This window comes from Perkinsus marinus, assembly GCF_000006405.1.
Source record: "Perkinsus marinus ATCC 50983 genomic scaffold scf_1104296934246, whole genome shotgun sequence".
In the NCBI taxonomy this organism is placed as follows: Eukaryota; Perkinsozoa; order Perkinsida; family Perkinsidae; genus Perkinsus; species Perkinsus marinus.
Genome location: NW_003214886.1, coordinates 181120 through 208750, shown reverse-complemented (window position 1 = coordinate 208750; position 27631 = coordinate 181120). Strand labels below are relative to the sequence as shown.

At 45.8% G+C, this 27631-nt stretch overlaps 5 protein-coding genes across 5 annotated transcripts in view; 4 read left to right on the top strand and 1 right to left on the bottom strand.

The window, feature by feature from the left end:
- The window catches only part of Pmar_PMAR004747 (conserved hypothetical protein), a gene marked incomplete at both ends in the record, with an annotated part of 4361 nt that extends 1976 nt beyond the window's left edge, over positions 1–2385 (top strand). Inside the window, 4 exons of the mRNA XM_002785053.1 lie at positions 230–329; positions 421–575; positions 690–1499; positions 2306–2385. Coding sequence (XP_002785099.1) covers positions 230–329; positions 421–575; positions 690–1499; positions 2306–2385 — 1145 coding nt within the window. The remainder of the gene's footprint in view (positions 1–229; positions 330–420; positions 576–689; positions 1500–2305) is intronic.
- A 3411-nt stretch (positions 2386–5796) lies between these two features.
- Positions 5797–6112, top strand: Pmar_PMAR004746 (hypothetical protein; the record flags this gene model as incomplete). Its single annotated transcript, XM_002785052.1, has 1 exon — positions 5797–6112. A coding segment is annotated over one exon (316 nt), but the record flags the coding sequence as incomplete, so codon positions are not given.
- Positions 6113–7298: 1186 nt separating this feature from the next.
- On the bottom strand, positions 7299–8012 carry Pmar_PMAR004745 (hypothetical protein; the record flags this gene model as incomplete). The annotated part of the gene is made up of 1 exon (XM_002785051.1): positions 7299–8012. The coding sequence occupies one exon, from the start codon at positions 8010–8012 to the stop codon at positions 7299–7301; it is 714 nt and encodes a 237-aa protein (XP_002785097.1).
- Positions 8013–13634: 5622 nt separating this feature from the next.
- On the top strand, positions 13635–23383 carry Pmar_PMAR004744 (krp3, putative; the record flags this gene model as incomplete). Its single annotated transcript, XM_002785050.1, has 16 exons — positions 13635–13681; positions 15779–15845; positions 16116–16234; positions 17085–17141; positions 17440–17547; positions 17647–17685; positions 17735–17843; positions 17903–17998; positions 19619–19726; positions 20631–20756; positions 20804–20935; positions 21477–21591; positions 22089–22170; positions 22856–22934; positions 23120–23218; positions 23333–23383. 16 exons carry the CDS (start codon positions 13635–13637, stop codon positions 23381–23383), a joined length of 1434 nt encoding a protein of 477 aa, XP_002785096.1.
- A 973-nt stretch (positions 23384–24356) lies between these two features.
- The window catches only part of Pmar_PMAR004743 (hypothetical protein), a gene marked incomplete at its 3' end in the record, with an annotated part of 4238 nt that continues 963 nt past the window's right edge, over positions 24357–27631 (top strand). The window contains exons 1-9 of the mRNA XM_002785049.1: positions 24357–24518; positions 24891–25016; positions 25168–25305; positions 25551–25707; positions 25751–25855; positions 25919–26031; positions 26133–26231; positions 26496–26679; positions 27016–27113. Of these exons, the coding sequence (XP_002785095.1) occupies positions 24373–24518; positions 24891–25016; positions 25168–25305; positions 25551–25707; positions 25751–25855; positions 25919–26031; positions 26133–26231; positions 26496–26679; positions 27016–27113 (1166 nt within the window). The remainder of the gene's footprint in view (positions 24519–24890; positions 25017–25167; positions 25306–25550; positions 25708–25750; positions 25856–25918; positions 26032–26132; positions 26232–26495; positions 26680–27015; positions 27114–27631) is intronic.

The window sequence follows — 27631 nt, the reverse complement described above, 5'->3', positions numbered from 1 at the left end:
AATTCAAATAGAGTCATCTTCTTCGGGTTTGATGACAAATAATTGCATAGTGAACGGAGAAAGCGGAGCATGTTTTGCTACTTTGCGCATTTTCTTGTCGCGTTTGAATTGACTATTCCTCCACGTTGGAGTAATTGGTTCCTAATAGGAACTGAGTATGATGATAGAAACTTCCTATCATCATACTCAGTCAGCTCTTGAGAGTTCTGATTCTTTTCTCTTTTCTCAGGCCATCCGATAGTGAAGGAATATAAAAGAGCTGTGGAGCTCGGTCAATTCCGCCGCTTGCCGGGTTTGCGGGCACAGATGGACAAGATTGCCGTGAACAGGTTAGGAAAATTTCTACTGATGTCGCTCGGAAATGTTCGGCTCCACTCTGTATCATCACACTTGCTATGTGCTCTCGATTGTATATACTAGGTTTCCAGTGCTGGTGGCGACATGCATCGGGAGCGGTCATCAAATGCTCGACGGTCTTACTTTCGACTCAGTCGTCATTGACGAGTGCACTCAAGCGACTGAACCAGCGACGTTGGTGCCTCTGACACGGGGTGCCAAACGCTGTGTTCTATTAGGTGAGTTTTGCCCTTGCTAGCGAGTTCAACAGCGATCTCTTTGCACGTGATGAGGTCCCAGAACATCTCATCTGCTGAATGAGCTGATTGGCGGTAGAATTGCTTCCCTATCAGGTGACCACAAGCAACTGTCGGCAACTATATGTTCGACAGCTGCATCGGAGCGAGGCTTGGGAAAGAGTCTGTTCGAGCGTGTTTTGGAGTCTGGTGGCAGACTTCATTTGCTTGACGTACAACGGAGAATGCACCCCAGCATCGCTGAGTTTTCTAATATCAATTTTTACGAAGGCCGACTTCACAGTGAAGTCGGAGAGCGGGCGAAAATCCCAGGATTATACTGGCCTGCGTCCGGCGTCCAGGTGTGTCTGGTGAATATTGACGCATTGAGTGGTGGAGAGACGAGAGTGGGGACGAGCTTCTCCAACCGAGCCGAGGCCAAGGCGGTGATCGATGCGATGGTGGTGGCCGTCAAGGCAGGGGTGGAGCCGGGCGACATTGGTATAGTTGTGCCGTACAGCGGACAAAAGACGCAGAAAGAGAGAATGTTAGAGTCTGATTATCGCCTGCCTCGTGAGAGCGTCGAGCGAATCAGTATCAATACGGTGGATGCTTGCCAGGGAAGCGAGAGAGAGCTTATTCTCTTCAGCGCAGTCCGATCCAATCGGGACGGCGATATTGGTTTTACTGGAGATCCCAGGAGAATGAACGTGGTGCTCACTAGAGCTAAGCGGAGCTTGGTTGTTTTCGGAGATGTGAAGACCCTGTCTGCTGATACCGAAGGGGACTGGGCTCGTTGGGTTCATTGGGCGAAGAGCACAGGCTGCATGGTTGAAATGGCGGAATACTTGAGGAATTCAGCTGTAAACGGAGCTAGCGGATCTGCCGGACCGTGGAGGCGTGGCGCGGTGGAAGCTCGAGGAAGTGGTAGGCAACCGGCCTTTAGGATATTTCCCAGCGACATGTGGACTCGGGACATCGTTCGGAGTCGTGAGAGTGGCTCGAAACAGAGCAATGTTTTCAAACGAACCAGTGCACGATTATATGTTTCTGTGAAAGAGTTTCGAAGTGGTGGAGAGGTTGAGTTATATCACGAGTCGTTATTCGCGGCAGTTCATTATCAGATGTAATTGAAGGCTCGATCAGGCCGGGTGCGATTGATCTTGTTAGGATTAGATAACTCAACAAGAGTTATAAACAAGTGGTTCTTAACTAATGATCAATACAGTAGTCATGAAGTATACGCTGGGCTAGCAAGGGAGACAAGTATCACAAGAATCTAAGATTACAGGAGACACTTGTGTACAATATTTCCTCACAGATCTTTACAGTCACAGTTAGAACCGATCGAAAATTAACAACAGTATGAGATATGATCCAGATCCAGAACGCAGCTAAGGGTAACTAGTGCCATAGGCGAGCGCGCTCTAGACCACTACTTGCACCACTCTATCCTACACAAGCTACGGGACATAGCATTTCTTATTATAACAGCTCGGCGAGATTGTTCGCCAGTTTGAGCTGACATGCGTGCTGTATCTAAGATTTGTTCTACGCATTGAGTAGTGTCATAGAACTGATCACTCTATGATGTTGATCATGGCGCACGCCATGTCTAGCGGTTGTGTTGTACGATGATATGTTCAGCGTGTTCTAGACTAGGGTCACTTGTAGCAGTGATTATTTATGAGCAATTCTGAAGGAAATTATTTTGGTTGTTCTTGTTGGCTTAGCCTACGGTAACAATTCTCCACCCAAACCTTCCTCATCTAAGATGAGTCATCTCATTGAACAACCCGACTTCGTCGTCTAACTGGTATGGCATAGATTGATGGACTATGAGTGCTCAACTTGGCACTGCTTACGCTAAGCATAGAACAATGTGGCTGAGCAGAGCTGTGATATCTTAGTCGAGGCTCAGCGATGTCCATACTAGCAATAGACCGAGACAGCTTGACCATCAGATGTCGTTGTCGAAGGCCACAAAATTGAGGCTCACTTATTGAGTTACTCAGCGTCCAACTTCGCCTAGGGTGGCTGTGGGTTGGGTTGAAAGAAGAGACGCACTACTCCACGGATAAACTCCATCTGGTTCAGACACGTTCACATATCAAGTACATCAAACAGTTTAATTCAAACTCCTTTGGACCACTAGCTCAGCTAGCTAGCTTGTGTCCACGGCATAAACACGCACGAGATAGACATCATCGGTGATAGATCGACCGAGAGAGATGAGAATTACCACCATGTATAAAGGATAGGAAAATGCAATGCAGACAGTCAGATTGGAGTAGGAGCATTGTTCCTCCCAGCACGTCGCGCTATCCAATTCGGTTTCCTCTAACTGACCATTGACTGAAAGACGTCTCAAATTCGGGAAAGTAGTGTTTACGTCTGCTCGTGAATCAAATTTCACTTGTCATCATCATTTGCTTACCCCAATTGTTTCCGACCGCGATCATTGTATCGCGACTGCCTCTCGGTGGGCTCGACTATTGGCTAATAGGTGGCGAGTCTACCAAGTTGGGTATTTGCTACAGTTGAAAGCACTGGCAAGCAACTTTTGTCCGGACTATCCTATAGCGACGTGTTTCCTTGTAATACTGAGGGTGAACCAACGAAGATTAAAGTCTTCAGAGAGGATCCCTCTGAGAGGTTCATGAGGAGATGTTTCGAACGACCGGGTCTAAGCGTTGGTAAAGAGTGCGACTCACTCAGCGACACTCAGCATTACTGGGTTAGTAAGTTCTCTTTTCATGAGACGCAACAGCATCCATAGTATTCAAGGATATGAAAGCATAGCGTTTGCCTTGTTCAATCCCATAAGAAGCCATCCAAAAATCATTGAAAGGCGATGAGAGCCCAACAATAGCTTCACTTATCAGTGCTATTTCGAACTACAAAAGAGGGCGTACGAGTGTGCTTGTGAAAAATTTGGATACTGGGCACAGGCTGTGCGGCACAGCAACGCGCAGGCCTGCATACCGATGAGTAGTAGAAAAGCGAGCACATGTGTACGGTACACAGTGTACTGCATAAACGTAATATTTGAGAAGATGAGAAAAGGCGAAAAATTGATGAGCATATTGATCCTATAGTGAGAATCCTTCTCGTAGTACAGACGCACCGCTTTTAAGGCACCAGCACTGGAGCGGGAAGACGATATTCATCGACCTCACCGCATCGGCAAGACAAGGTGTCTTGGAGATACAGATTCATGATGCTAAGTGACTAGAAACCTTGTCAAACAGTTCGGCGTAGATGAGGGAGTTGCTGTAATCTCTGTATTTACGAGAAGCATCATAAAGAAAGTATGCGACCTCGAATCTCCAGTGATTATTTTCCTTCAAAATTCTTATCAGTTGCCGGCTGGAGAACTTAGAGGAATCAGTGGGTACATTGGAGGAGGCTTCTTCAAGTGATATTAGTGTCAACCCGTGGTAACTACCCAAACCTGTTAGATTATGCCACGAGCTCCAAATGTTGACTTTGTCATCAGGGAAAGAGGCAAAGTCGACAGCCTCTATATGGAAAGAAGCTTTTTTGCCGGAGAATCGTCCTTGGGAAGCGGAAGCCGCTGGGTTCCACCAAAAGTATCTGCTTTCATCACCGAAACCCATGTTGACCCGACCATGCGTCTCCACTAGAATATCACTCAGCTCGCCAGGCGGGGAGGTAATGGTGATGTTTATATACATAGTGCCATAACTTCCAGGCATGTTCGAGTTGAGAATGATCCCGGCAGCCTTTTTCTGAACTCCATCGGCTGTGACACCCCTCATGTTGTAGATGCAGGACGATTCCACAAGATTGATAATGGAACTCTCCTCTCCTGGACCAGGTCCGCCACGACAACCTGCTGGATAGTCTGCACTAACGTGGAAAGGTTCCGGGTGCCCCAGGGCCGTCTGAACCACAATAACAAACAACAGAAGGCTCATGTGGCACCACTTGGAGTGCATAGTATAAGAAAGAGGTCCGATACTAGCCTCCTGGTAGTTTCTAGGCCCCAGGTTATCCTGGGTGCCCAACGATAAACAGCGGTGGGTAGATGGCATATCGAATGAGGATTAATCTGAACAGTTAGTTGAAGAGAAATCGAAGACTGTAATGCACTGAACGCTAAGATTGTAACACTAAGATCGAAGGAAACCCGAATGAGCACTGTTTTCTCCTCGCTCTAGCCGCTAGAGTCTAGCGGTACTACCGCGTCAACATAATCACTGCCTAAGATTTGGCATAGCTAAGCGAAGGTTAGACCATATTACATGGCAAAGCGGAGCTTCTTGACGGCGCTGCTCAAGGATGGAGACATTCTGCGCTCAGTGACGAGGAATATGAACTGGCTCCATGGACTCCATGGCTTGGAGCGGATGACACTGTCTTCACACTGCCGCCGCGGTGCGTTTTCGTTCCTGGTATGTTACAATTGAAGATTTGAGTATAAACCTCCCTGTATCTGGGCGGACTGCATGAATGCACTCAGTGGCGCGCAGGAACAAGCTAATGCTTATTGGTGCAGGTTAATACAGTGAACAGTTCACTGTGAACTCCACTTCGACTTGAGTGAGACTAGGAATCACTATTGCACGCTCTACGGAGACGACACGCTCGCACTCGCGAGCGACTGTGGATCTCGATTGTGTAACTTACCGACTTGGTAATGCTGAGATAACCACGTATATTCAGAATACTACTCTGTGATTTGTTAGGTCTGAGAGCATAACATCCAACACCGATCCATCTTATCAGCATCCAACTTTCCTAGTCCAAATTTTTCCCTGCGTAAGTTTCGTGGCGCTGCGACACGCGCGCACAGACCGAAATACACTATACTGTCTATTCTCTGCTACACGCGGAGTGGAAGACTGAGCATCTAAGTGTCGCTACACGTGTACTTCTAATACGACTTTGTCGACGACAGAGTGTTGTGGCTGATAGAAACTCAATTTTACACGATACGCAGAATCGGGATTTTTCGACCTGGTTCGAACTCACATTCGCTGTACATCAAGCAAATGAAGTCTGACTTCATTTGCTTGGTGCAGAGCGAAGAATCCAGCCAGCATCGCCAAATTTTTCAACATCTAGTTTTACGGAGCAACCACCAGTTCAGAGTGACGCTGGAGAGCGGGCGAAAATCCCAGGATTATACTTGCTGCGTCCGGCATCCAGACGTGTCTGGTGAATACTGACGCATTGAGTGGTGGGGAGACGAGAATAGGGACGAGCGTCCCCAACCGAGCCAAGGCCAAGGCGGTGATCGATGCGATGGTGGTGGCCGTCGAGGCAGGGGTGGAGCCGGGCGACATTGGAATAGTTGTGCCGTACAGCGGACATAAGGCGCAGAAAGAGGAGAGTCAGTATAATGAGTTGAGGAAATGTTATAGTCTGATTATCGTCTGCCTCATGAAAACGTCGGGCGAGTCAGTATCAATACAGTGGATGCTTTCCAGGGAAACGAGAGAGAGCTTATTCTCTTCAGCGCAGTCCAATCCAATTGGGACGGCGATATTGGATTCACTAGAGATTCCAGGTCTGTGAACGAGTTTCGGAGTGTTCGAGAGGTTGAGTTATATCACGACAGTTCATCATCAGGTGTAATTAAAGGCTTGATCAGGCCGGGTGCGATTGATCTTTACAACTACAGTCAGAACCGATCGAAAATTAACAACAGTATGAGGTATATCCAGATCCAGAACACAGCTAAGGGTAACTAGTGCCATAGTCGAGCGCGCTCTAGACCATTATTTGCACCACTCTATCCTACACAAGCTACGGGACATAGCATCTCTTATTATCACAACTAGGCGACACTGATCGCCAGTATGAGTTGACATGCGCGCTGTATCTAAGATGGGTCCTACCCATTGAGTACTGTCATAGAACTCGTGATTCTTCTATGTTGGTCATGGCACATTCCCTGGCACTCCCATGTTAAACATGGCATGTTTAGTGTTTAAGTCTGCTCGTGAATCAAATTTCATATGTCATGACCATTTGCTTACCCTAATTGTTTCCGACCGCGATGATTGTATCGCGGCTGCCTCTCGGTGGGCTCAACTACTGGCTAATAGGTAGCGAATCTAACAAGTTGGGTAGTTGCTACAGCTGAAAGCACTGACAATCAACTTTTGTCTTGAAGATCCTATAGCGACGTGTAAACCTGTAACTTACAGGCTGTAAGTTTCCAGAGAGGATCCCTCTCAAAAGTGCACGATGAGATGTTTCGAACTACCGGTTAAGCGTTGGTAAAGAGTGGCACTCACTTAGCGGCACTCAGCATTACTGGGTTACTAAGTTCTCTCCACATGAGACGCAACAACATTCACAGTATATGAAAGCATAGAGTTTTGCCCTTGTTGAATGCCATAAGAAGCCCCCCAAAATGGTTGAAAGGCGGTGAGAGCCCAGCAATCGCTTCACTTCTCAGTGCTTCTTCGAACTGTAGAAGCGGGCGTACGAGTGTGCTTGTGAAAAAATTTGAAAATCGCGAAGAGCAACGCGCAGGCCTGCGTACCGATGACTCATCAGCGATGAGTAGTAGAAAAGCGAGCACCTGTGTACTGCATAAACGTGATATTTGAGAATGATGAGAAGAGGTGAGAAAATATATGAATGTTGTAGTGGACGCAGAGTGGGTACTGCACCAGCATCGAGTCAGGGAGACGATATGCACCAACTCCACCACGTCGGCAAGACACATATTCATAATGCTGAGTAGCTCTACAGCCTGGGTATGTCCTTGAGATTGCCCTGGATGACATACTTGGTGTAATCGTCAAGCTGTGGAGAAGTATCACGGAATTGGTACACAACCAGGAAGTCCCAACCACCATCTTTCTTGCTTATCCGGATCTGCTGTCCGGTGGAGAATGAAGGATTATGTACATTAGAGGAGGCTCTCTGATTTGAGATCAAGTGTAACATTTGGCAATCCGGTGAACCTTCTAGAGCATGCCACGAGTTCCAAATGTTCACCTTATACTTAGGGAAATAACCATAGTCGATGGTCGCGATATGGATACGCGACCCAGGGCCGTAGGCATCCTCACCCGGAGCAGGGTTCCACCAGAAGTCCCTGGTTTCATCACCGACGCTCAAGTGTGCCCACCCATATGTTTCCACCAGGGTACCACTCTTGTTGTCAGGCGTTGTGAACACGGTGAAATTCAAATGCATACTGCCAAAATACCCAGGTCTGTTGGTCTTAAGGATGATCCCGGCAGCCCTCTTATACACACCTTCGGATGTAACGCCCTTCTTGCTGTAAATGCAGGATGGCTCCATAAGAGTGGTTATAACACTTCCCCTCCCTGGACCAGGCCCGCCATGACACCCCGCAGGGTAGTCCGCAGTAACCTGGAAAGATCCCTCAGATTGTCCCAGGGTCGCTTGGGTCATAATGGCAAGTACAAGGAGGCCGTAGGTGTAAGGCATCACTAATAAGACTCAATCTGAAAGTTTGTCGATGAGAATACAACGATTGTGACACTCTAACCAAAACGTGTTCCGCTCCATTCTAGCGGTACGGTCGCTTCATCATTGCTACTACAGCGATTGGGCCTATGACGGGTATAGCGTAGATATGACACAGCAGATCCTTTTGAAGGCACTGGTGGAGAAAGCAGACAATTCACGAGCAGTGACGAGGAATATGATCTGGCTCCATGGACTCCATGGCTTGGAGCGGATGACACTGTCTTCACACTGCCGCCGCGGTGCGTTTTCGTTCCTGGTATGTTACAATTGAGGATTCGAGTATAAACCTCCCTGTATCTGGGCGGACTGCATGAATGCCCTCAGTGGCGCGCAGGAACAAGCTAATGCTCATTGGTACAGGTTAATACACTGAACAGTTCACTGTGAACTCCACTTCGACTTGAGTGAGACTAGGAAGCGCTATTGCACGCCCTACCGAGACAGCACGTTCGCACTCGCGAGCGACCGTGGATCTCGATTGTGTACCTTACCGACTTGGTATTACCAAGTTGGTAATGCTGACATAACCTCGTATATTCAGAATACCATTTCGTGACGTGTTGGATCTGAGAGCATGAAGTCCAGCATCGATCCCGTTCACTGCGTAAGGTCTCGTGGTGCTGCGCCACGCGCGCAAGACCGAAATGCACTATCCAGTGTCTACTCTCCGCTACATGCGGAGTGGGAGACCGAGCATTTAAGCGTTGTTACACGTGTACACGTGCACATATAATACGACCTCGTCGACGACAAATTGTTGTCGCCGACAAAAAACCCAATCTTACACAATACTCAGAATCGGGATTTTTCGACCAGGTTCGACCTCACATTCGACTCAGTCAGACTGGGTCAGTCGTCATTGACGAGTGCACTCGGGCAACCCAACCAGCGACGTTGGTGCTCTGGCATGGAGTGATGTGTCCTGTAGGTGAGTTTTGCTCTCCGAGAGCACTATAGCGAGTCGCTAGCGAGTTCAGCAGCGATCTCTTCTTGTGTGGTGAAGTCCCAGCAAATCTCGTCTGTTGAACGAGCTGATTGACGATGTAGTGAGCTCCCTCTCTCAGGCGACCACAAGGAACTGTAAACAACTGTACGTTCGACGGCTGTATCGGAGCGAAGCTCCGGAAAGAGTCTGTTCGATCGCGTTTTGGAGTTTCAAACTCCAAACTCCGAGTCTGGAGGTTGACTTTTCTCTCCAACAGTGCTTCGTATACTTGTTAAACTTTCGCTTGGATTGAAATTCAATCTTATCTTAATGGTATTTCCAGGATTGAATCGGTCTATAGCATTTATTCTTCTCATTATATTGTACAGTTAGGTCGTTGGTTTACAAGGTAATGTACGTCACTAAAATTAGCGACCTTGTCTCTGAAGAGTGTGAGACCTTCGGGACTTGCCTCTGAAGAGCGTACAGTCCTCACTCGTTTAATTAGGCAAGAATCTATGGAGATCTGATTATCCCGTCAATAACAACTAAATGGGCCGAATAACTTTTGAGCAATGATCCGACTGCAAAATTGTTGTTCACACAAAATGGCACTAAAACGGAGTCGGGAACCCAATGCTCGGCATCAAACAGCTTACAAAAAGAGATTGAGAAAAAGGTTGAAGACATATGAGGCACTTTCAGGAGAGGATCAGCCTTATTTTGGCTTAATTTGCGCGTTCGATGCCTCGGAATTCATAGATCTTCCCGAGTACTACCAAGTGGGAAGTAAGGTCATGCATGATGCATGGCCGTACTTACAGAGTGAAATAATGCCACTCCGAGCCCGAGACAACCAACAACAAGATAAACCTGGTGAGGAGGCGATGTGTGGACAACAGGCTTCACAAGCTCAGATCAGCAACACTGTTGCTGCAACAGAGTCGTCGCCTACGAGGATGAATCGATTGACAATATACGGCTGTCCACAAGCGCTAGTTGATCGTAAAACAGGAGTAGGTTTAAGATAGAGAACCCCAGGATGATGAGAATATGCGCTTATTATGCGCAATGGAAGCGACTACCGGCCACTAACCGAGGTGACCTGCTGGCCGAGCTAAAGTTTCGCTGCGAAGCACCGTGTATCGAACACGCGTGCTCATTATGATTGAACGCAAGGATATCGGGTACGAAAAGAGAATAAATGGATGGTCCGCACAATTGAATCAGAATACCGGCCATGAGCGGTTATCAGTAAAAGTTTGCTGACCATTGACTAGCGCTGATAGTCAACAACCTACGATCCTCAAAACTTTTCCATTGACATCTTGAAATAGGTGCCTCATAGTTCGGAGGAGCTAGCTCAAGTTGTAGCGCGCGTAGACGAGAAAGTTGTCAGGAGTTTCTAAGGATGGCGACGTTAGGAATGACTTACCGACATATTGCAAACTTGCAAGCTAATCATCTGCTCAAGAGCATGTCCCGTGTAAGTACTGCATGTTCTTAGTATGATCACGTATGATCCGCAGTATGGACCCCGAGTCAAACAGAGAAACTCACCTAATATTTTGATAAATCCTGTTTTTCCATACAGATGAATCGCAGCCTTATTCGAAAACTCCACCACCAAGTAGACGGCATCCCACTTGGGATAGTCTGTAGGAAGCTGAAAAGCAAACGACTGATGCTCTGAGCATGCTATGACATAGCAGCTATGTTTAATGCTTCCATCCGAGAACAACTCTTTCAAGAGAGATTCCCGCTAGCCTCACATCTTCGAACACGTGTGGTAGGAGGTTCGATCCGATTCCTTTGTTTCTCCAAGATTCCGCAACATGTACCTGAATGTAGGAGGAATGTCCGCCAGGTGATGCTTTGCAGCGCACATTGCGAATATAGCCAATGATTCTATCCGGTTTCTTCTTGCTGTGTTCTGGCCTGTAAAAGGAAAATTGGGAGGAACAAATTCACAGAACATCAGCTCTCCAACATCAAACCTCTTCTCAGTGAGTTGTACCCACCTGTGACGATTGATTGCCGCTTTGATAGAACGAGAAACGAATTCTTTAGGAATGACCATCTCCACCACGCCAACCACTTTCTGAAAAGCGATGTCGGAACACTGATCTATTGACTGTCAATCAATTTGTGACTAACGCTAATGACGCGATCACGATTTTACTGGCTGACTGTTGAAACTGGTTAGTGTTGGTTACAAATTATGGACACGATCGACCCGTATCACGCTCTTGTTCAACCCGGACGAAGAGAGAATTCAGCAGCGATACAGATGCCGCTTGATTGAGACTTGTATAGACTTGCTAGAACACATGGCTACTCTCCTTGGGTACGGATCGTACCGTACGATTGAGAAGCTGAGAAAATCCTTACCTGATCTCCGCTGGTCACCGCGACCCAACAGCGGAAGATGTCACAACGGAGTGACATCAGTGGAATGAGGGACATGTTATCCCCCTTCTTATATTTGCGGTAAACTACGTCATTGAGCGAGCGCAGACCGTATTGCCTCGACGATGAGTTCGTCAAGAGACCTCCTGCCACCACGAGAGAGTAGGCTAGACAGCAAGGAAGCAAGGTCCTCGCCGCGAGGAGCATCATTGATAGATAGATAATATCCTAAGAATGGGCTACCTTCATTCTCAGACGAGTCGAGTCGGCAGTTCAACAGTTGAGCAATGGCAATAGCTTCAACTCTTAATAGTCTCATGTCACTGGTGAACTTCTATCAGAAGGTCACCTGACTCGCAAACAACTTCCAGGAACTACACTGAACTGAAAATCTCTCACTTGATGAATTCGGTACAACAAAAATTATGACTGTGCAGTTTTTCTCAGAGAATTCAGATTAATTAACACCGAGGGAAGGAGAAGGGGGGTTCGGAGGTGTGTAACACGCAATTGAGACGGCGTGATCATGAACGCATGATCGTGTACGCTACTGTCTCCCTGTCCCATGGCTTTCATCGTGTCACTTCGCAACCTACGCCATTACTAAGATCTCCTCAGTTATTTCTCTTTTTATATCACTTGTTTGCCTTAGCCCTGCAGGTACCACCAACCGTGGTGCCTGAAGGGCTAAGTGTTCGGGTTGAATTGTTTTGGGAGTGGATCAGATTCGCATGCCGCTGGTTGAACGCTGTTCTCTGAAGGTGTACAGTACGCGCAATCTATAGAGTCCGTTTCATGTCACCGGCATAACTTTTTACCCGAAGCTCAAAATGAGCTGAACTTTTGTATATAGGCTCTCCTAACACTTATATTGTTAAAATAAATCACAAACGAAATTCACGGAAACAAATTTTTTTCTCCCATTTTTGAAAAATTTGTAAAAATTTGTGAATTTGGTGAAATTCACCGATGTGGTGGTACTAGGCGAAACTTCCAGCATCCTACGACTACCAGAATCTGGAAAGTTGAATTTGAATTGACCCAACCAAAAGCTTAGGAAGTATAAGAAGCGTTGCTGAAAAGAAAAGATCAGCCTAAACGATTTCTCGGATATTTTCCCTTGCGTGACCGGGTGGGGGACAACCGAAGGCCCGGAGCTGCGCCTCTGTGCTTCCGCTTCTCAATCTCATTCAGTGATTTTCCTTCTCGATAGAGTGCGAGATACTCGCGTGCTGATCCGAAGACTTCGGATCACTGATCCGGGATCAGCACGACTGAAGTGCTTGCAAATCAACTCGATTGTAAGGTCTTCAGCATCTTGGGCTCCCTCCACTCTGTCTTTGGATCTTTTCGATAATCCTAAAGTTTTGGAGACCTTCTTTGGAACTGGCGCCGCCAGCTCCGGATGAAACCTGACGCCAAATATCACTACGTCCCCTCTCTGCGGCCTGATCTTCAAGGATAGTCGCCTGGTTCTTGAAGTCTTCGCAAGCCGACAACAGCCCCACCAGATCCTCATGTCGCTTCCCGGAGATGGCCTCTGCTCCAAATCTCTCTCTACAAGCCTCCCGTGGACCCTTAGGGAGGCCGCGATACACTGGAGGGATAGAAGGGAATACCATGCTCTGCGCCTTTCTACTTTCGTTCGATAAGGACCAAATATCACGCATCTTGGGTTGCCTAAGGCAACTTGCCCTCCACCAGGCTTGACATTCATCGTTCGGGCATTAAGGGCGTCTCCAGCAAACTTGCAATGGATCGGACTCCGATCAGTTAGAAAGAAGCCTTTGACCATCAGAAGCTGTGAGCCCTTCAACGGCCTCGCTACACTCTTGAAAATAAACTTGACAGCGCTTACTATTGTAATACCCATCGGTAGGGACATCGACTACTGAGCCTGTCTTTTCCCCTAGTACAAGGGGATCACATGCGTTGTACTTGACGAACCCGTAAATCTCCGACAAGAAGTCAGTAGTCATTATCGTCCTGCCCTGCGACTTGGTGAGCAGGTTGGAGAAGCTCTTGTCCGACCAATAGCGACGTAGAACGTCATTTCTATGGTGAATTTTCTCATCCTGCGATATCAAAATTTTCTCGGCCGCAAAGTTGGGTTGAACGTCCACAGTATCGTCATGATGACGACGTCATCTATAGTGAGGAGCTTCGGTACTAGGTTGTCCAACTGCTTCCCAAAACGTTCTTCCCTCACGTGGCCATCAACATACAAGGTCTTCTTTACGAGAACGATGTCGAACCCGAGGAAGGGCATCCAGTCCCCAACTGTTCGCTGCGAGTAGGTTCCATCTTTCTGTAGCCCAAGGGCCTCATTCACCCACTCAGTTGTCCTCCGGATGGAGAGGTTGGGTTTTCCCGCACCTCCCAGGGAGTTATCTTCGATGAAGCTCTTCAGCTTCTCCCGGAAGTTGTCGCAACCCGTATCATGCATAGGACTGAATGACTCCCTATCTTCCCTCGCTTGCTTCCCGCTATGGCTCTATCGAGCTCATACTCGGTGCACCATCGGCGCATACTGCGTGAATTCGCCTCTAGCAGGTCGCTAACATTCTGGCAGAATGATTCTGCACCAGCGATTCCTTTGTCACCTCTGACCCACTACGGACGCCTTCTTAATATCGCTTGAGCACCCAGCGGCTGGCGAGGTGGTTCTTGCAGTAGATGTTCTTCCAGGAGATGTCGTCTAGTGGGTTGTGGAGGCTCAGATCCGCTAACATCTCGTCTGCTTGGTGAACTCTCTGCTGTCGCTCAGCATCTCGCTGCTGCTGGAGCTTCGTGCTTGGGACCCGCTGCTGGTAGATTGGTCTTCTAGGCTAAGAATCGTTGCTTCGCCCTCCATTTCATCACAGAAACCGGCAAGTCTCGAGGCTATGCGCCGAGGAACCTGAACGCGAGACGCCAGGCGATGGTATCTGAGGCTGTAGGTGCTCCCAGTGATGGTCACATAAGCTCGGATAGAGAGCGCACTGCTCAGTAACAGGAGCGGCACAGGGCTCAGCTTCCTGATCTATAATGAAATGCCGTGGCTGGTTACCTGATACCAAATTTCCGTCACTATTGGCAGCAGACTCCTCCTCGTGCTGATCAGCAGCAGTATGCTTAGTGAGTCCTCTTCCCGACTGTAGCGGTGGAAGTACAGGATCGTCCGGCTCGATACGACACCTTACTTTATTAGAGTCCGTACTAGTCTGTCACACGGAAGTGAGAGATTTTTCTCCACCATCTTTTGGGAGCAGACTCCCCATGGTGCTGATCGACAGCTTTGCGCTTGACAAGCTCTCTCCTCGGAGGGAGAGGAGAGAGGACAGTATCGTCCAACTCGATGCGTCGTCTTTCTCCATTAAAGTCCTTTCTGGACTAGCGCACGGGAGTGAGCGGTTTTTGGCTATTACTCAGTCTCATGATGAGACTCTCATCGAACAAAGCGATGAGGATTCCTCATTGAGGAACTTCAATCTCCAGTTGCAATAGTGGTTCATTGAAACGGCTGACAGTCTTAGATGCGCATATCCTGGGCGTTCGCACCCGCACTGCGGATTCATTTTTCTCATTTCTGGGATTACTTTTGAAATCGTTGATCAAAATCGTGTTTGTTGGAAGGAATGTACAATCGTTTTTGAAATCGTCTCTGACATTTCAAATTCGTGTATATTAAACGCCAAGTCGGAAACGATTTTCAAAATCTATTTTCAGAAACGATTCCAGAATCGCACAGAGCAAAGTTTATTGAACGGCCGGAGGATCAAACTCAGCCGCGCGAGCTGGAGTTCAGTGGCTGAACTAGATGCGCTCTCGAGCGCTCGAACATACACGCGCATACTAGTTCACTATTTTGTTTTTACGGATTAGTCGCTGGCATCGCCACTGACGATGTACACTGTTCTCATACACTTTGGTCACTTTGCAGCGACTCGCTGCACTCCCTCGACATCATCGTCCGTGGTTACTGTTTTTCGTGAGGAAGGGGCGGAGCTCACTTAGTCCGCACTCTTTGACTGGGAAGTGGGGAAATACTGGTCGCTGTAGAGATACAATGATTTTGAACTGCGGTCGTCGTTCGCGCGGTTGAAAGTTTCATGCCTCATGATTGCTCTTTGACGACCAACGATCTGGAACCGCGCACCAAACTCTATCCTGATACGAGTCCCCGGTTATGATCGAACTTCGATCAGCGAGATAGACTTCTTCCCCTGATTTATGCACATTATCTAATGCTCTTCGCGTTTTCCCGAGCCTTAGCACATCGAGGACTCGGTTGATCCATCTGATGCCTTTCGACGCTTGATAGTTAACTCAATTAATTCTACACGCACGCACGCACGTATGCACCACGCGAAATCACCTGTTGTAACGGTACCACTTTCATTTTTTTCAGGTCTGAGCGGCAAGGGTGTTATCAGCGTACCTTTATAGGGACATTCACAAGGTTGACTCAGCTGAGTGTGAGGTCAAATCTTTGTAGTTGGGAATGCATTACGAACTTCTGTCACACATGGGCGATTGAGTTAATATTGGTTATAGGGAGGTCGTATTGGTCAAGTGGCTCTGTGGATATGCCGACGAATTTTCCAGGAGTTAGCGTGGAGGTGTCGACAGCAGCGGGATCCTTACCAGAATCTGTTGATGATCTTTCCATAGTAGTAATAGTTAGTAGTAGGAGTAGTAGTAACAAAATGGTATTGATGTACTGGAGAACGATGGTGTTTGATTAGGTTGAGGAACCTCATTCCCCGAGTGAACTCCGGCGAAAGCCTTTACGAACGTTTGCGAGGCTCAGACCTCTTCGGGTGCCAGCGGAACGTGGACTCAGGCGTGAGCCTAGGGGATTTCAGTGAGCACCTTCGGGCTAATTATACCATTGAGTCGTGTATAATTGTTCAACAACGTACGATGGGTAGAGGATCTGTGCCAGAACTTGTGTCTGCGTGCAAAAGTAGCACGCAGACGCACAATTATCAACATATAACAGAACAGCGTCTTCATCGTCCCATCATCAAACATTAGTTGGAGAACTTATTGGCTGAATGAACACAAGCGGATATATATGCGAATCTCTTAATGTGCTTAATGTATCCGAGAATCGTTGTTGCTATATTCCAGTTCGTCTACGGAGCGATGAGCGGTTTAGGTTGGGAATTGGACGCAAATCGCGATTCTTCTCCAGGAGGAGGCGCGCTTGAAATCGCCTTTCTTTGAGAAGATATTCTGACGATTCGTCAGGATGTGTATTCGTGTTTATTCATGAACTCATTGTGCTGAAAATCCGCCTTTTCGATTCAATATATAAAGTTGCTCGATCATTGAAGCTGTCGTTGCAGCTTCGAAATCGTAACTAGAGACAACGACATAGATGGGTTAATGGCCGCTACCTCTCCGGATCGTGGTGCGAATAGAAGTCTAGGTGGACTCCTTAGGATGAGGTGTGAGGAAGGTAAAAGGCGGTGACACAATTACGATTGTTTCCACGATATGACGATCCCGATGTGGGGCTCGTCCGAATTATCTGTTTTCTGCACAAGGCAGTTTCATCCGCGTTTTTGCGGAATTTCGTGAAGTTGTACCACTTGAAATAGAGCGTTATCACTCATGCAGTAGGTGTGAAAGTTATGGTAGGGTGAATCGAGTCGAGAGTGATTCATTGGAAAAGTGTAGTTGAACTAGGCTGAGTATATCCTTGCCAGATTGCAGTCCAGGAACAACGTCGCGGGAGGTGGCAACAGGAAGAGACACGTAAAAGGGTTGGAGCCTCACTAGTTGCCGTAGTTTATTGACTATTATATTCGAGATTGTGTGGAAATTTGGTAAGAAGGATCTGAGAATAGCCTGGGGAAGTATTGATTGAAAACAGCGAGGTTATACTAATTGCGTCTACTTGTGGATATGGGAGTTTGCTGACAATAGCAGATGATTCTTTAGGGCTTTTTAATCGTTTTTGAACGAGGGATGTTAGGGTGGTCTGTTCTGATGAAGTTCAGCTTGTAAAATAATTAATTCGGAAAAGGAAGTCAGTTGACTGAGTTCTGCTTCTGACCGCAGATACACTTTCCCGTTCCATCGCGTGATGGGTTCGGAGGTGAGCCAGGAGGAGGCATTCAAACATGTTGCACTGCCTGTCTTGAACAGTTGCATGGAGGGCCATAATGGGTAAGTGGCGTAGTGGTAGTGTGTTCGGTTCTCTCTCGTACGATCGAGGTTCGTTCCTCGGTAGAGGTCATTTGCCTTATTTTCAATCAATTTGTGCAGATGCATTTTTTGCTATGGGCAGACAGGAAGCGGCAAGACGTAAGCCGTTCCCTCAACTTTTCCCCTATCCATGATGTCGTTGTTTAAGCTACACTATGAGTGGTGGAGAGGGCTATGCCGAGAGGGGCATCATCCCGAGGTGCATCGAAGAGCTTTTCGCAGCGGTTGAGCGGTTTCAAAGATCCACTCCTGGAGCTGTTACTAATGTAAATGGCATAATCGATCACGTGATCGATTTGAGACTCTCTCGATTTAGGTTTCGGTGAGCTACTTGGAAGTGTACAATGAAAATGCGTACGACCTCCTGTGTGAGAGCGTCAATCCCAGAACTCCTATCGAACACTGGCCGAAGGTGAGCTATCCCATGCGTTGAGGAAATGTAAGAGTGCACAAGATCGCAAGATTCACTCTATATCTTGGATTTGGAGGAAAAGTATAGATGTGAATATACTTTCTAGCAGAGGTTTTTTATCATCGATAGTTGTTTACAAGGCTGGATAGGTAGCGAGGAGCATCTGAATCGATAGCATCGCACTATGAAATTATCTTCATACCTACGCATGTTCCTATCATAGATCTCTTGTATAGAATAATGAGTTCCTTTCGAGAACTGTCTCGTTCAGAAGTTGTGTAGTAGAAGAAGTGTCTGCTTAGGTGAGTCTTTTGGAAGATGAGAACGGCGAGATTGTGTTGCGGAACCTCTCATTGCATACGACGCTCACTGAAGATGATGCATTAGATATGTTCATGTTAGGAAATGTATTTCTTTGGGACTAGACTAGCCGATGGTATAACGCGTGATTCAACGATTGAGAAATTGTGATGATGGGTCTCACGATAAGGCCCTACGGTGAGAGCAGACAGTGAGGCACTATGATACGTGCACGCCACGTCAATGGTCGGGTGCCCCCGGTTATTGTGGGGGAGCTTGATCACCGCGTACGACGCTGCTAAAGTTCGGTAATGCTACCGACGACAAACGCTCCATCTGTAACGTCATCTATCTACTTAAGAACGACGTGTCAGTATCGTAGATTCAGTCGCTGACTTAAGCGACTATATTGTTGCCCGAGAATGTCATCAACCATCCATCGAAACCGTCGAATCACTCTAAGCTAAGCAATCATTTTGCGAACTATATCATAAGTAGAATTATGCCATGCCCTATCCGTATCTCACACTTTTCCGTTGGTGAGCCTCTCTGGGAATCTTTCACCGTGCGATTGGCAGAGATGTGATGAACCTATGAAATATCGTATTCGGCCGCTTGCATAGAACCGTCATCAATCTTCCTAATATCCAGCATTACGTCTCTTAGCACGCTTAGTGTGCGAGATTCTCGGATCGAGAAATTACGAACGTCGGAGCGGCGTGTTTTCGGTGATTGCACTCACTCTTTCCGAGGGCGTTGCTTTCTGGCAATTCATACATCTACATTTATGTGTATGTATACGAATAGAGAACGTGCCATTATGAATCAAGTCTATCGCAATTTGCCAAGTAGAAACTTGCCTGAGTGCCACGCATATTAATGAAAGCACTACTGTTGGATAATTTAATAGCAGTGCTTGCAATTCTTCTTGCTCATACAGCGTTGCATATTTGCTTGCAATTCTGTGGAGAATCTAGGCTGTGCGTAAGATACGTGGTCAGGTGAATCGTATGGTATCGAGTACAGCTGCTAATATGGCATCTAGTAGGAGTCACACAGTGTTTACACTAGAGGTCGAGCAAGTGAGCGATGAGGGAGAGTGTTATGGTCAAGAAGGCCGATACGTTCCTATTACATTTCTGTGATCCGTTGTTGCTGATATCTGAAATTTGTCACTAAAAATCTCCGGAGAAAACGAAGATTGATTTGGATACTATTCGGATAGAAAATGGTTACATGATGGAATTTCGTAGTTTCGAGTTCATTTTTACGCCGAGTTTTTTCCCTTTTTTATGGTAAAGTTGAAAATTTCGGTTTCAGCACACTCCCTGTGGAAAACCCGGGACTGACCTATTGCGACGATGGAAACTGCATTTAGTGGACCTCGCGGGCAGCGAGCGAGTTTGGAAAAAGAACCTGAATTCACAGGTATCATCCTGATCTCGAAGTTGTGTGTTGAGTAGGAATTTTGTGGCGCGTGACGGCACTTTTTGTAGTTTTACGCACGGAGCTGACTCGACTGTTGATTTTGAAAAAGTTCAGAAATCGATGTAGATGCGGCCGTAAGAAGTCCTTCGGAAATGTCGGACTGATTTTGGAACGGCATCATTTCGCGAATAGAAATGATAAAATGCGGAATGAATACTGAGGTTTGAAATCAGCTCTTGGAACTAGCGTCAAAGAAGCGCGATGGTGTCGAGAAAATTTGAGACCGTGATCCCCTTGCATCCTTCGGTGTTAACACACAAGTGTCGAAGAGTGGCCCATATAGATCAGACAAGTCATCATCATTATGTTAGTTTGATGTAGGACTAGTAGATCGTTATTGGTGTAATAGAATGATCGTGGAGGAGTCTAAGAGCCGTATATGCCCTGTATAACCTCACACGTATAATATGTGTAGTCGTAAATGGTACGGGTACACCAAACAAAGTGTTGTAAGTTGAGGCGACACTTAACGTCACGTGCGTGATTCTTATCGCGTACGCGTACACAAGCAACGTTGTGTTTTGCCGTATGTATGAACCACAAACTCATATCGATGGCGATTCTCAGGGTACTTCAGCTCAGTTCGTTCTTGATTTCCCCCGTGCTGAGTGTATCTGTTCAAGACCGCTCATGATCTTATGCGTTTTGCGGTTCAAATGAGCACGAAATATTGGTATGAGCTTCTGCTAGTCGATTTTCACACGGGGCCGGGCCCGTGTTATATACCCCCGTGACGGGGGTATATAACACATATATAACGTGTTATATATTATAACAGAACATAGCAATTAAGGATCTATCAGTTCTTTCGTACGCAAGATCACGAGTAATGGAGAGTTAACAGGTTCTGCAAGAAGCGAAGTACATAAATCGATCATTGCATTTCCTCGAGCAAGTCATCAACAGTCTTCAACTGAAGGCGAGCGGTCAGCGGTTCCATGTCCCTTATCGGAACTCGTTGCTCACTTCGGTAACAGCAGGTATGTCTAGCGGAGCGAAGCGATTTTTGTTCTGCAGGTTTTGCGAGATTCATTGGCGGGTAACTGCATGACGGTTATGGTCGCTAATGTGGCAGTTAATTTGGAAGCGTTTGACGAGAGCGTGGCGACCTGTCGATTCGCTCAGAGATGTTCAAGGCTAGTCAATAATGTGAGTATTGGGCGGAAGAAATATTATCTTTAGTTTGATCTACAACATTTTCGTGTAAAAAATTAATTTTTACTGACATTTTTTTAAGATTTTACTCTCTTGCTTAATGCTTAACGCGTGGTTTTAACGAAATATCAAAATTTTTGATATTTGTTATTCTCAGCCTACGTGAAGATTTGAGAGTTTAGTTTAACCAAGGATATTCTAGAATCATTCACCATCGTGAGCTCTTCTAGTTCAGTAGTAAATTCTCTGCTTCTTATCGCTGAGTATAACATCAAACACATCAGACAATAGGCTGATTCGCCAATACAAATATTACGAGTGGTAAATCGACTACAACAGAGGATTGAAATATGGTTTGGAAGAAATTAATAAACTCTATCGCTGAGGTTCAAATCTACAACCTTGTGACGAAGTGTTGTAGTAGTGTCATTCCGAGATACCAAGAATCTGTGATAACGACGTGAGCGAAATGATCGTGCTCTGTACTAAATCTTGGGGAACCCAAGAGGTGCACGGGTCCGTATGGTGGGGTCAGATCCGTTGCACAGACCGCGTCGACTGGGAGACTATGTGCAAGAGGTTGACTCGCGCCAATAAGGTTTTGATGGAGAAAATAAAGACGCTCGAGAATAAGGCGGAGGCAGGACATGGTGAGGAGGGGCGTTGAGGAAATGCAAGATTGATCAAGTGGAGCAAGTGGACTTGCCTGTGTTGATTTATGCTAGGAGTCGATTCTAGGATTGTGGTTCCAGAATTGACTCTGAGTTTTGTAATGAACTCGTTGTTGGAGTATGTTGTTATAACAATGTGGTTATGTTTGTTTTTATCGCAACCAGGGATCGAACCTGCGACCTTGTATTGTGGTGTATAATTGGTCCCGGATGATGTTGCTAGTTTATATGCTAGCAGAACTCATTACTTCATGTAGTAACCTGGAATCAGATTAGCGGAGCGAAGCGATTTTTATTGTACAAATTTTGGCTGTTGCCAATTCTTAGAGGTGGGTACAACGGCAGAGGTGATTCTGGACGATGATTCTGTGCCGATGTCGACGGCTGAGGAGAGGTTTGTGTTCACACACGCTGTTGACGAAGTTGAGGGTAGAATTGCAAGGTGCAGGGATCGAACCTGGGATCTATGTAATCAGACTCTCATCATACGTGGTCAGTGAGGGAAGTATTGCAAAATACCAATGCTAACCTGGCGAAGCATCCTAAGGACAGACGAAAGTAAGAGATTGTTGTTGACTCATAAATGTCGAGAATCTGTCATATCTTCAAGGCAACCTGTCATAACCTTTGGGAGAGTAGTGTAATCATAACCAGAGTTTGATGGAACGATTGGGCAGTTCGATATAGCTGAGGAAACTATTAGTGTATATACATGACATTGATACATTCTCCATGTTAAACAATGTGTGAATATCGGCCGAATATGCCGAGAATTTTTTTCACGCAATCGCGTGCGAGAGACGCACGCACAGTAGTCGTCACGGGACTTCCCTTCCCGAGTGATGGTTGACACACGTATTGGCTGGAGAGTGAGCCGTGTAGATAGCACAGGTTTTCAACGACATCAGTTTAGTAGTAGGTCGATGTCAGTGGAGTTTCACCCGTTTTACATGAACTGGTGTAAAACTTCGTGAAAAACGCGATATTCACACTACGCAGTAGTCGTGAAATATGTTTTTCACTAGCGTTTTTCATATCACGGGTGAAACTCCAGTATAGGAGAGAGCTCGTCTGGAATCGTCTGTATTGCAAGTTTCGTTTGAGCTGAGGCTCAAGGTTACAAAATCTGTAGTTGAAGCGGAACGCTCTGATAAGAAAGTGAGGGATTTGTTCCGTATAACCGGTTGATATCGCTCAGTTTAAATGCCGAACGGTTACATGAGCAGCCTGCTTCAATTTGCAGGTATCTCCTTGGTCATCTCCGGGCTCGAGGATTGGATATAAGATTCTCTTGCGTTGCAGACTTGTGTGCTATGATACAGGTCAGTCTTACCGTGAGGTATGTGTTGTGAACGTTTATGACGGATTTTTTCACCCAACGATTATACTACGGGTTATTTTTTTGGTGGTAAGATCCGAGGCTTGTAGGTTTATTGATGTTGATTCATTGTTGTGTGTTTGGATCATCGTAATGTTTTTACCCGGGTAAAATCATCTTCAATCGAAGGTTCTCAATGCGAAGTTGGAGTTAACTGATGGCGAAAAGAAGGTGCTGAGGCGCCAGCTGGTTACAGAGCTCCAAAAAAGGCAGGAGGAAACAGTCCAGGTCGGACTTGAGCTCGGAGGATCGCGGATCTATTCCCGCCGATGTCATTTTTCGTTACATATAAACTACGTCGTGTCACTCATACTGACTTCGCAGTGATCTGGTTAAGATCAGGTTCGTCTACCTGACGACCCGGGTTCAATTCTCGAGCCCGGCATATTTTAGTACCAATGACGGAGTCTCACTATGATGTTGTTCATGCCAATGAAGTCTCCTTATGTCGTCGTTATTGGTGTTGACTTGCGGCGGTAGCAATTGGGAATAGTTCTAGTAGTGGTGGAATCGCTGTTGAAGAATTAAGCTTCAAACGTTTTACGTGAAGTGGCGTAATACTCTGTGAAGAATGTGATATTTTTGCTATGCAGTAGTCGTGAAATATACTTTTCACTGGTGTTTTTTTTATATCACGGGTGAAACTCCAATATTCGCACATGCAATTGAAATTACAATAGTAGCTGGGAAATTGAAACCACGAAAAAACAGCGATTGAAAACTTCAAATTTTCTCTGATACTAACATCAGTTTTGTGTTGAAAATTTATTCATTGGAGTTTCACGACCCTAGTGATATGAAAAACACTAGTGAAAAATATATTTCGCGACTGCTACAGGCCGCGAATATCGCGTTTTTCACAGAGTATCTCGCCACTTCACGTAGAACGGGTGAAACTCCATCGTTTGAAGTAGGAATTTTAGGATGGTCCGACGATGAGGCTTCGGTAAGGATGGAGATTCCTCTGCTGTGGATAAGTTGAATGAATCAAATTACATAAGTTTGTCAATGAGGTTCTTGGCTGAGTTTTGCTTCTGGTCGCAGAACAAATGATATATAATAATTTTTCACCCGTTTCACGTGAAGTGGCGTAATACTTGACGTGAAAAACGCGATTTTCGCGCTATGAAGGAATTTTTTATTATTATTCTGAAGTTGAATTACGAAAAACAGGAATGGGAGGAATTTGAAGAGTTACCAGATAGCAGATATCAGAACTTGATGAGCTGATGCTTTTTCATTGCATGAAGATGCGATTAACGTGTTTTTCACATGAAGTATTACGCCACTTCACGTAAAACGCGTGAAACACCAGTGTTGTCAGCTGACTCCAGATAAGGGATTTTCTATGTTGTTCTTTGTTATTGTTATTATTATCGAATATGCGTTTACTAGTCGCTATACTAGTCGCTTTTTGTACAGCTATAGAGGCTGCCGACTCGGACTCAGCGAGGGCTGGCTTGAGAGTGATGGTTGAGTGGGCTGACAGTGACAAGGAGCTCACGGTGGAGGAGGTTGCTGTCACGTTGTGAGTACATGTGGGAGTGTTAGAATCACAAGCATTATAATGATTTCATATAGATTATATTTCATCTGAATTCATTTTAATTGCGGAGTGGCATGAATCTCGGTGAAAAACGCGATATTCGCGGTGATATGCAGTAGTCGTGAAATGTTTTTCCACTAGTGTTTTTCATATCACGGATGAAACTCCATTATAACTTCATTAGTGTTTTCCATATCACGGGTGAGACTCCACTAGCATGTATATCAGAAATATATTATTAACATCGTTTTAACATTAACACCATTAACTATAATTCTCCCAGTGTTTTTAGTATCGCGAGTGAAAATCAAATAAATAATATAATAAAATTGAGCCAGAAATATACAACTGCAGGTACACTATGCGTCACCTACGTCGTGCTCTATCGTCTCAAGGAGAGGCAGTGAGCCCTTTGTTCTGGGCCTGGTTGGGAGACTTTGAAGCTCAGACAGAAGCTATTATGGCAGCTAAGAATGACTTGTGAGAGTCTTGGGGGGGAGGGCTGAAGTCTGCAGTGTTTGAGATGGTCTGACACTTATACGCCTCTCTATTGAGCTGTGCTGAATGATGGAGCGTAAAACCTGTTGGGGAGTCTCTTCTTATTTCACTATATTTGGAGACGGTTTCTTAGGTTCACATTGAATGTATTGACGAATCAATTTCGCAGCGATATGAAGATCTTTCTGGCCGAGTTCGGAAGTACTCCCCTTGGGCCACTCTCGAAGGTTTCTTCTGACGATGGGTGGACGGATGATTCGGATGAATTACGGTACGTATCATCAATGTGGGAATATATATGCACATGGCTGAGTGTGGATGACAATGAAGAACTATAACCATTATTCATGAATTCGAGTAGAAGTGCTCAGAAACCAACGAGAAGTTCTCAAAATTTGCTCTCAGAATTCGCATATTGTGGTCTACACATGTAGTTGACCATGTGCATATTGAGCCGTATGCTTATGAGATCGATTCAATGGTATTTGTTGTTGAAGTCTATATCGAGCTTGATAGGTCTATCGCATGCTATGTGGATGCCCCTGGTGTGGATGTAACCAACTGTGGCGGTGGAATTGTATTCGATCGAGTTGAGGATGCTATCAACCATCGAAATGAGCTCAGTGGTGTTGATATTGGAGTTGTTGTTAAGACTAGTAGAGAACTGGATAGGGTAGGTCTCGGGTTCAAATCCTGACGAGGGCATTTTTAAATAGGTGAAATCGAGTGGTATATCTCCTAAGTGGGTTTTGGCTTCTTCGAAGCGGCTCGCTCAAGCAGCTGAAAGTTCTTTCAAAGGAGCACTCGTTTCTCGAGGCGGAGTAAGTTTGAGGTCATTTTGAGTTTAGCGGAGCGAAGCGAAGCGGGAATTTTTCCCCGTACAGGTGTTGAAGGGCGTCGTAGCGAACTTTGGTGTATCGGGCTTTGTCCTGGCGAGTAGGGTAGATACTAGATTGTATGGATTGAAGAGGTTGGGGGAGTGCGGACGAGAGAAAGGGTAGGTCTTGTATGGACGTTTTAACACGTGTTAAAACGCTCCTACTTGCAACTCGCTCTCGACCGTTTATGGAGGTTCATTCGGGGAGTAGTCCTGGCTAGGTACACCGTGCTCCGTGATCCGACAGACAGTCCCACATCAGCGACGGCCCCCTCCATCAGTTGTGAGATACCCTCTTTGGAAACTGAAACTATCGAGAAGTGAGTATTCGAATTTTGTGGCGCAGTGACGTTTTTAGAGCAACACTACTCTGATGGGAACATGGGCATCGGATTTTCGCCACATTCATTGCAAAAGTGCCGTAGGGAGTTTTGTGTGGATATAATCGTTTGAAAAATATTCCGCTTTTTCAATATTTTTGATCTACATAAACGTCATGAGAGCTCATCGCTGATTACATCACACGATTAAAAGATGATTCAAAATCATCTTTTCTTCACTTTAAAACGTTCGTGTCTTCTCAGATTCCCACATATTCACCCGGACTACATCGTTCGTGCAGAGCTGAAGCTAGCCTCGGGTCAACTGCCGGGGATTGCCTCTGAACACCTGTCGAGGAAAGCTGTGACGAGGCTTCATGAGGAGCTGTTGGAAAACGATTATGCGGTGTATTTACCCGATGCTTTTACGAAGGAGACTTTCGAAGAGGTGGGGTCATGATTGTTGTTTTAAACGGGTGGTGTATCGGTTTTATTCACTTTTGTTGGAATTTGGCACTCTCGGCACAAGTGGAAAATTCTGATAAATTTTAGGAAATTTTGGGAAATTCTGCACACTTCTGCCCTAATACGCATATAATTAGTAAGGAAACTCCGGAATATTGCTATATTCAAAATAACGCATATTAGTCTGGTGTTGAAACATATACGTCCCATACGTCGCGCCACTTGATAAAAAGAGGTGAAATTCCGATGGAAAAAATTTTTCAATGAGTATTTAGATTCAGTGATGAAGTTTACTTCTTCTTCTTGTTGTTGGTGGTAGATCCTCGCGGAAGTGGAACGATTATGGAGAATTGGGGAAAATAAAACGTCGGGGATGGAAGCCAACTGCAATCTTGACGGCAACGACAGAATGGGCGGGTAGGCTACGGGAAGGGGAAGAACGTTTTATGAGGGGAAATTTATTCCGGAATAGAACACATTTGATTTGTGGCCATAGCATTTTGGGATAGGTTCTTATTGTTGATATCATGTCGAGATCATCTCGCTCTTCAGTGATGATCGATAGTGTAATGATTTGTTTTTCTGGTTGGTTGAGTTCGCGCATGGTTGAGGAGAATTCGATGATTTTACGGTAGTTTTTTTTCGAAAGATCCCCGTGATAGTAGATATGTAATAAGCTTCTGTAATAGAACGCCCCTTCCAATTTTCGACTACTGAGGCTTAGTTTTTTCGCTCGGGATAATATATGAAGACAGGATCACCGATGGTGCCCTTGAGGAGAAAAAACTGAGATCTTATGTAACACGCAACAGCAATACGCATTTCATTGGAAAAAATCGTCTAGAAATTTTTTGAACTTGTCTTGAAATTTTTGGCATTTTTCTGGATTTTTCCCCTGGATTTTTGGATTTTTTTCCGAAAATTTTCATAATCGT